This window comes from Stenella coeruleoalba (genome assembly GCF_951394435.1).
Source record: "Stenella coeruleoalba genome assembly, chromosome: 8".
NCBI classification, from domain to species: domain Eukaryota; kingdom Metazoa; phylum Chordata; class Mammalia; order Artiodactyla; family Delphinidae; genus Stenella; species Stenella coeruleoalba.
Window position 1 is genome coordinate 77,551,628 of NC_137154.1, and position 9,940 is coordinate 77,561,567.

Sequence of the window (9,940 nt, forward strand, 5' to 3'; positions counted from 1 at the left end):
ATATGCAGTTTAAAGTTCTGCCAAAAATTGAGTATATTTATATAAAACTGTAGTTGTAGGCTTAAACTGAGGTTAATTAGGAAAGGTCCATAGCCACAGAACTTTCTTTTCCACAGAGGAAATTTCAGATCAATATAATTCCAGTACCCGTCTTATTGAAGGCCTGTATTGATCCAGGGATAAAATTAGACCATTTGGAAAAAAATGGATAGACTGCATTTCCTCCTGATAGTCATTTGTGCAGATTGTTTCTTAAAACTTTTGATAAGAGCTGAGCTACAGTTTAAGATTCTATTTTCTGGTAAAGATCACAGAGTGGAACATTACCCGTGTTGTTAGTCTCAGGGCAAAATTCCATGTCTACTCTCTGTAGTACCCCCAGCTTCTAAAACACACATCTGACTATAACATTTTTCTTTTCAGAAACTCTTGATGGTTTCCCCACTGCCCATCATTCGATTTATACATATTCCTTAAGCCCTAAACACTTGTTCCCCTAACTTGCCATGGAGTTGACTCTTAGTAGTGGTGGAACATCCCCTCATCTCCCTTTTACTCTGAGGTCTTTCAAGGCCAGCTCCCACATTCCCTTCCATGAAACCTTTCCCCTGTACGTTTCAAGCTTACTCCTCTTTGTTCTGAAAGCACTTTGCTCACGTAGCCCTTGTATATGATTCATTAACGTATTTGTGCACCTCCCTCCCTGAAGTTGTGAGCCTCTCAGAAAGCATCAGTTATAGATTTTTGTTGTATCCTCAGACTATTCTAATCCCTATCACGTAGTAGCAGATGCTCAGTGAATGTTTATTGAAGGGAGGTTGGGGGGCTGCAGGGAGCAGTCCCTAACCAGGGAAATGGCCTTGTGAACTCGGTCCTCAGGAGTGCCCATGTGCTTCCCCTGGGGCTTGGAAAGAACTCTGAACAACTGTGTACATTCAGCTATTCTGTAACAGAGTCTTGAGTGTCTTGATACGTGCTCCGTTCTCAGCAGTGGGAATAGAGTGATGACTAGGACCAGGCCCTTGTCCCAGATCAAGACAGGCAAAATAAAAACAAACCACATCCTGAGACCTTCTCCAAAGTAGCTGCATTGTATACAAATGGTCTCAGAGGCAAATTTGTGTTTTCTTGGATCTGTGTGAGGCTTTTGAATCTTGCCAAAATCTGACAGAAGCATTAAACTAGTGGTTGCAATATACAGAGTGAAGGGGAGGGAGAACAAGGCAGGTGCATTGAGTAATTTAGGAAAGAAATTTAGGGGACTGAGCTTTCGACCTTGAGCAACTATTAAATCTTGTTTTTAAAGCTTAGTTATTTTTTGTTTAACTTTTGTGTAAGCTAAACAGCTGTTTAAGTGTCCAAGCTGTGGAGAAAGTTAGAGTTTGCCCTGTAGTCAGAGACCATTACGAACAATTGCCTTTATTTCACACTTTGCCATAGTTTTTCTACAATTAGCAGAACCCCCAATTCTACAGGCGATGCCACCTGGTGTCTGCGTGCTACTAGGTTAGGAGAGTGTCGTATTTATGAAAGTAATAGTCTAAGGATATTTACCATACTTGTATGTAAATCTGTGATACTTTTCATTTAGCCTAAAGTAAAAATCTGTCTTGGCTCATAGTTTTCTGTTTTTCTCAAGGTATGTGCCTTGTAGTTTTTTTGTTTTTTGTTTTTAATCTTTCCTTCATCTGGGACTCTCAGGACTCCTATCTCATGCTAAGGTGTTTGTTTGCAGCTCCCCGCCTTTCCCAAACAGAAACAAGGAGATCAAGCTAGGGAGTTCAGTTCTTATCGGCAGTGACTCATGTTTTGGCCCAGTCGAAAAAGAAATTCTGGTTCTTTATTTTGGTTTGATTTTTCTGGCTTAAACTCTCTGCATGAGAGCTAGGAATTTAGCACGAATCTAGTGCAGACCTGTCTCACCACCCACCTGGAGGTTGTGTTTTGACCTATGCCTGTGACCACTGCCACTTGGGGAATTGAGACCTTGAAACAAATGAGCCATGTGGAGCCCCTAGATTCAAATGATACTAGAGGATATCTACACAGAGAATTTTCTGTCACCTAGGAAAACTGGAAATATCTTTCTTTTCCCTTATTGCCACCAAGCCCCAGAACCTTAGGAAAATTTTGGCCCCCTAAAGTTGCCAGTTTCAATTAGGATTAACTTGTCTGTTTCACCTCATAGCAAAAGAGCTTTGTATGGGCCCTGAAGGGAGGGTGCTTGTTTCAGATGCTGCAGGGCAAGAATTTTCACTAATCCTCTTTGAGAATCATGTTGGTACTCAGCAGGTGTTTATATTTTTACCTTGAAATCATTTCTTAAATTTTTTGTGTTGGTCTTTAACTCTCATTCTTTGTAGTGGCACCTATCACTCTCGAGATGAGAGCACAGACAGCGGACTAAGCATGAGCAGCTACAGTGTCCCTCGGACCCCAGACGACTTCTTGAACAGTGTTGATGAAATGGATACAGGTTGGTATTCTTTATTCCTCTAGCTTTCAGTGAGAAGTCATTGTATTACCAGGTCTAATTAAACTATTGTGAGCAAATTAAACTATTGTGAGCAATAAACTATTGTGAGCAAACTATTATTCAGAAGAAAATCAATTGAGATCCTGTAAACTTCAATTCAAATTAAGTTTGCTTTGTGGGGTTTTTTTGTTTGTTTTGTTGGCATCTTGTAATTTCAGTCTCTTCCCAGTTTTTAAATGTCATGAATATCTCAGCTCTATTTGACATGACTTATTTTATATTTTAGCATTTAAAACATTGAGTTAATTGACAGAGCAGTTGAGGACCCTATTAGAAGTCTCTGTTATATGGATTTGTATTCTTTTTTCTTTTTTTTAAAATAAATTTATTTTATTTTATTTTATTTGGCTGTGTTGGATCTCTATTGCTGATCGCGGGCTTTCTCTAGTTGCAGCGAGCGGGGGCTACTCTTCGTTGCAGTGCACAGGCTTCTGATTGTAGTGGCTTTTCTTGTTGCGGAACACGGGCTTCAGTAGTTGTGGCTCGCAGGCTCTAGAGTGCAGGCTCAGTAGTTGTGGTGCACGGGTTTAGTTGCTCCGTGGCATGTGGGATCTTCCCGAGCCAGGGCTCGAACCCGTGTCCCCTGCATTGTCAGGCGGATTCTTAACCACTGCACCACCAGGGAAGCCCCTGGATTTGTGTTCTTAATTTTGGAGAAGATCTCTATATGTGATTCATATGTCTCTATATGTGATTCATTGTCTGCTTCCCTCTTTTTTGTGAGGGTCTTTGGTCCAACTTAGGTGATATGGGGCTCAGGAAGCCAGGTAGGAAAGGCTAGGTGGTGGGGCTTACCTCCATTATTGTTAGAATAGTTTCAGGGATCTTGCAGAAGCTAAGAAGTACCTGCGTCACAGGGTAATTATAGAACCCTTTTTCCTGTGGCTTACCCGGTGACCCTGGCCTTGGCAGCTCTCAGAGGGCACGAATTGGCGGGGAAATGAAGCAGTTCTCCAGCTAGCTAGTTCTTTAGCCGGCAGCTTCTAAAAGTGTTTGGCAAGTCTTCTGTACCTGTGCTCATCCAGCTTATGGCTTTGATGCTTCTGGGAATCCACAGCGCCCTCTCTTCATCTAAATCTTAAATCATCCATAGGCGTTGCTTCAAACCCATCTCATTCATAACACCTTTCCTGACTCCTCTGTCCCCCCATTTCTCTCTTTAACACTTAATGGTTTATATTAGTTTTTCTGAAAGCATGTTCCATTGAAGTGTTAAGGAATGTTAACATTGTCATGGACAAAAAGGTTTCTTGGCAAGGTAAGTTTGGGAAACCTAGAAGCAAAGCTAGGAAGACTTACCTATCCAAGGACTTTTTGGGAGGCTTGTTTTTACTGTTGTGAATGTGAATCTCCTAAGGGTGGAATAGTTTTGTGCAGTTCTTTTATTCTGTTCCCCAGTGTGTACTTCAGAGAAAGACAGGTCTATACCATTCATTTTTATATTTTATCTTATTATGGTGGTGCATACCTGGAAGAGAGTCAAGTAGTGATGCTGTTGTGTCATACTTGTTCTTTCTCTCTTGCTGTATATAATTTTTTAAGGAATTTCTTTTCAGGACCCCCTTCACCGCTCAGCACACAGTAGTAAGCAATCAAGCTTGTTCAATATCTGAACAATTTTGAAGCAAAAGGAAACTTGCGTTGTTACTTTGCTATCTGTGAGTTGTTTGACCTTAAGTAAACTGTGGGCCAGTGGAGGAGGTCGGTCAGGAATGCGTTTCTTTCCCTGTGCATTTATATGTATACTCACATGATACGGCTCTGATGTTAGCTTTTCAAAAAGGACCTGTTCTCTTTCTCCCTGTTCCATCTAGGTGACACTATCAACCAAAGCACCCTACCCTCACAGCAGAACCGTTTCCCAGACTATCTTGAAGCCATTCCTGGGACAAATGTGGACCTTGGAACACTGGAAGGAGATGGAATGAACATAGAAGGAGAGGAGTTGATGCCAAGTCTACAAGAAGCTTTGAGTTCTGACATCCTTAATGACATGGAGTCTGTTTTGGCCGCCACCAAGCTAGATAAAGAAAGCTTTCTTACATGGTTATAGAGCCCTCAGGTAGACTGAATTCTAAATCTGTGAAGGATCTAAGGAGATATACCTGAAATTTCCAAATAAGCCGGTTGTGATCTTCTGGCTAATACAGAAAAAGATGAACAAACGTCCAGCAAGATTCTTTCATCCACTATTTTGCTCTTCCTTGTCCATTGCTGCTGTTAATATATTGCTGACCTCTTCCATGTTTGGCTCTAAAGAATCAAAAAAAACTTTTTTTGTTTCTTTTGCTATTATAACTACTGTTTGTTTTGGGGGCTGGGGGAAGTGAGCCTGTTTGGATGATGGATGCCATTCCTTTTGCCCAGTTAGACGTTCACCAGTCATTTTAACTAAATACTCAGACTTGGAAGTCAAATGCTTCACGTCACAGCATTTAGTTTGTTCAAGCAATTGTTTCTTCAGCTGCCTTTGGCCAGTGGAAAAACATGACTTACTGGTCTGACAAGCCAAAAATGTTGTATCTGATATTAAGTACTTATGCTGATTTGAAGAGATAGCTGAAACCAAGGCTGAAGACTGTTTTACTTTCAGTGGGTTTTTTTTCCTCCTAGTGCTATCATTAGTCACATAGTGACCTTGATTTTATTTTAGGAGCTTATAAGGCTTGAGATAATTTCCATAGAAATATATTAATTATTGCCACATACTCTAGTATAGGTTTTGGTGGGTTTTATTGTGGTTTTTTGTTGTTGTTGTTTTTGGTTTCTTTTTTGTTTGTTTTTTGTCTTGGTTGGGGTTTTTATTGTTTGGGGGTTTCTTTTTTTTCTTTTCTTTTTTTTTTTTTTTTTTTGTTGTTGTTGTTGTTGTTTCTCAGAACTTAGGCAAATTACCATTATAGTGAATCTGTTTATACTTGTAGCTTGGGACAGTTATTGTAGTTCCTTTGGTAAATCTACATGTCCTGGTTTTTTTTACCATCTTATTTAAATCTTGGTAATCTGCTCTCTCTATATATACCCACACACACACTTACAATGTTTATGATAGTGTGATAGCAGAATGTATCTTTTTTTTTTTTAAGTTTTCCCTACTTTCCAATTTATTTTAAAATGGTAGCTTTGAATGTATGCATTTAGAATACATGACTAGTAGTTTATATTTCACAGGTAGTTTAAATCTGGTTGGGGCAGTCTGCAAATGTTGGTGGTAGTTTAGTGTTCTAGAAAGGGCTGTTACTATGGGTAGTGCCTAGCGGAGTCCTGTATGCCCTCTGGGCACACAATGGATATTATCTGATGAATTTGAAAGAAGCAAACAAGAAATGGCTTTATTATCCCCTGGTTAGTCCCTCAGACTAATTTACGTCTTGATGGGAAATCACTGAGTTAGGTTCATAGTGTACATGACAGAAGTAAGCTTTATATAGTGGTTTACCTTCCTTTAGCTTTGAAAGTTTACCTTTGCCTTAGTTTTGGAAGTAAATTCTAGTACTCTAGTTCTCTTTTGTAATGAACACATTAAGGACTACATTGAAATATTACCTACAAAATCGTTCTTCTAAGACTTGCTTCTGCTTCTGTATGCTGAGAATTGACCCTGGATAGTGTATAGAATACTGTAAGGTCATAAGTTAGCTGGTAAAGTGATCAGATTAATGTATATTGGTAGTTGAATTTAGCAAAGAAATAGAGATAATCATGATTATACTTTTATTTTTACTGGAAGAGATATAACTAGAGTATGTGTCTACAGGAGTAATAATGTTTTCCAAAGAGTATTTTTAAAGGAACAAAATGAGCATGAATCAAACCTTCAGTATAAGCTATGAAGTAATACTTGGTTGTGAATTATAGTGGTATCAGCTAGCACCTCTATGATTAAGGGTCTTTCAGTGTTTCTAGAGTAAGCCCTTATTTTCAAGGGTTTATAAGACATAAAATCTCTTTTCCTGGCTAAAACTGCTATGAAAAGCCTCAGCTTAGGAAGACAAGTATTGTTTTTTTTTTTTCTTTCTGATTACAGAATCTAAGCATTTTGACCCTTCAATTTAGAGGAGTGCAAAAGTTGGAAGTAAGAAGTTTTATATTAAGTAATTTCAGTGCTCAAAATGCAATCACTGTGTTGTATATAATGATTCATAGGTTGATCATTCATAATAATTGACTCTAAGGCTATTATTAAGAAAACAGAAGAAAGATTAAATCTTGAATTAAGTCTGGGGGGAAATGGCCACTGTGCGGATGTATTGATTTTTTTAGAGGAATAATGAAATTCTGCCTAGAATGCATAATTGAGTTTATGGATGGATGATACAGCATGTTGGCTTTTTTATGTGCAGAAGATCAAAGCTACTTGGAAGGAGTGCTTACAATTTGCCATTAAGCCACAAATTAAGATCGCATTTTATATATCAGCAGAGTAGCTTTAGATTAGGGGAGAGGGTGGGAAGGTGGGAGGGGAGTTGTGAAGACTTAGTGGGACCTTGATAGAGAACTTTATAAGCTTCTTTTTCTTCAATAAAGACTTGTCTTGCATCTTGCTGTCATTAAAGTCAGTTGTTCCTAAAATTTTAATCACTCAAGTACACCCACAAAACAAAACTACGGAGTTCTTCATTTCCTCTCACCTTTAATTTACCCAGTTATACCTCAGTGTTGAAGCAGCACCGTGGTACCTAACAGACATGGTGCTTTGATCTTATCGTACCCTCTGTACTCACCTGAAGGAGACCTAAGCCTTTCTCTTTCTGAGTTTGAATCACAGCCTTGACGTGCTCTTCCTTGTTTTATGTCCTTATTCCTAATGTAACGTGTTTAACTGCTTCTTGGTTGTATTGGGTGGCATTGGGATAAGATTTTAACTGGGTATTCTTGAATTGCTTTTACAATAAACCAATTTTATAATCTTTAAATTTATCAGCTTTTTACAGTCGTGTTCTTTTTAGTTAGTGCTTCTTAGATCTACTTATGGTTGATGGAGCACATTGATTTGGAGTTTCAGATTTTCCAGAGCACTATTTGTTATAATTACTATTTTCTAAATATAGTGCCTTTTTAAAAAAAGGAAAAAATATAAGGAAGTGACTTTTATACAAACGATGTTGCTGTTTTAAGTATTCATACTAAATAGATGCATTCTATATGGAACCTTGGCAGAAACACTGAAAAACTACTTAATTGTGCAATTCATACCAATCAATGTTGAAATTCAAACAGTGCAAAAGTGGGAGGCAATATCAAATGATTTACAATTTCAGAGCTTCTGCACATCTGAGAAGGAATGCTCGGATCAATTTTATCTTCCATAAGCACGGTTTTAAAAGAGTTGTGGGTGTGCCTATCTTAACAATTGTTTTCTGTATCTTGAAAAAGTATTCTCCACATTTTAAATGTTTTATATTAGAGAATTCTTTAATGCACACTTGTCAAATATATATATATAGTACCAATGTTACCTTTTTATTTTTTGTTTTAGATGTTAAGAGCATGCTCATATGTTAGGTACTTACATAAATTGTTACATTATTTTTTCTTATTGTAATACCTTTTTGTTTATATGGTTCAAATATATTCTTTCTTTAAACTGTTCTTTGTTGTTTTTAACGATTAATATATTTAAAACTTTTTTGGCTTCTTAATGGTCTTCCAATAGAACAAGTATTAGTAATAAAAGGTGATTACAGTGGTAACTGGTAGACAGATTAAACTTAAGGTTGGTTTGGCATTTGGAACTTTTGTAGTATGGATATAATTCTTTGAACTTTATGTTCTGTACTCTTCCTGTAGACCATCCTCATCAATAATAGTGTGTGTGTGTAAGCTGAATTGTACCAGCTTCATTCTTAAATGATTTTACTTCATGTAACAGCACAGAAGAAACTGTGGTTTCTTTCAAAATAGCCTTTGGTTTTATTTCTCCAAAATATTCTCTTAATGATCTCCAAAATATAATACTTATATTAGTGAAAATTATCAGTTATTATTTTATAAATAAAAACACAAATTTAAATGGTAGGTCCTAAACTTTGAATAAGAGGTAGATTTGATTGTCTTTGAAAATGGTTTACGTCTGTGTTTGTGTATATAATATCTTCAATTATTGACACATCATTTTTGGTGAGGCAAATCTGAAAACAGTGTTTTATTATGTGTAATTTCTTTATGATAGTAGAACACTAATTTTGTGGAGCTTGAAATTTATCGTTCCCCTTGTGCAAAATGTAGTGGTTGTAGATTTTAGCTCAAAACCATACCTTGTATCTATAGACATTGCACCTCTTACTAGGGAGTTGCTCTAAGAGGTGGTGTGCTTTATGTTGGATGACTTGAAGTCATTCTGGAGCCTGTGAACCAGAATTGTACAACCTTTTAGGTAACTGATTTAGTCAGTCTGAGTCAGTAAAATACTCAGGAGAAATAGCCTCTAGAGAGAACAAGGACTGGTAACAAAAGGAAACATTGGTGATAACTGCAGGGGGTGGTCTGCAGACCAGTGAGTTGCATTTAATCTCCCTTGATTTCCATCTTGTCAGCTGAGGTTGTAAAAGAAGAGCAGCCCCAAGGGACCCCCATCACATTTTCTTACCTCCTGTAAAGGCAACTAGACCATCCCTGGTCTTGGCAACTGTCAATTATATTGAAAATCTGGCTTTATTTGGTATTTATGGGTAAATTCACATACTGCTTTCCCCTGGGCTTCAGGGTTGCATGTGCACTGTTGCTTCTGGAATCAACCATGTCTTTGGCAGGGTGTCTCCATGTTGTCCCTATCCTGCTTTAAACTGTTGGCATTTAATTGCTTTATTTAAGTAATCCTGAAAAACTTGAACAGTCTTCTTCAATTAAAAATTTACTGAATTAGATATCAGATGAGAATTCTGTGACATTTAGTACTACAGTTTTTCCAAATCAAACATGGAATATTTTTTTCCAATATTTGGATACAAAAAGCTCTGATATAAGTAAAATTAATATTTTTCTAACCATAAACATAGCCTTAAGCTGGCAAACTTAATACTACCACAAATGAAAACAGTTGCAGAATCAAGACACTAGCAAATAAGATGATATTGAAAAGATACTCTGAATTTTTTAATCTGTCATATTTTAACCAAAAACAAAATTCCTGAACTAGGTGACTTGATATCTAAGCTGTGAGGACCCTGTTAGAAGTTCGAAACAAAACTGGATCTGTGTGTGTGCTATTTGGAGATAATCTGAGCAAAGAGTCTAATTATGTAAAATTCCTAAGCAGCTAACCTGGCACTTGGAATTTTTTTTTTTAAGTGAAACTATTAAATACTAGAGTTACTGTAACTTTGTGAAGTTGATACTGGTTTATATGCAAAGTAAATGAATGGACAGTGCTTAATTCTTACTAAAGGAAACCTCTCTAAGAAACAA

The 9,940-nt window shown here is 37.3% G+C and overlaps 1 protein-coding gene across 6 annotated transcripts in view; it reads left to right on the plus strand.

The window, feature by feature from the left end:
• Positions 1-9,692, plus strand: part of YAP1 (Yes1 associated transcriptional regulator) — a 109,508-nt gene extending 99,816 nt beyond the window's left edge. For all 6 annotated transcript variants that reach the window (XM_079930352.1, XM_079930350.1, XM_079930354.1 and 3 more), the window contains 2 exons: positions 2,364-2,476; positions 4,351-9,692. In XM_079930352.1, the coding sequence (XP_079786478.1) occupies positions 2,364-2,476; positions 4,351-4,589 (352 nt within the window). In that variant the 3' untranslated portion in view covers positions 4,590-9,692. The remainder of the gene's footprint in view (positions 1-2,363; positions 2,477-4,350) is intronic.
• The last annotated feature ends 248 nt before the right edge of the window (positions 9,693-9,940 follow it).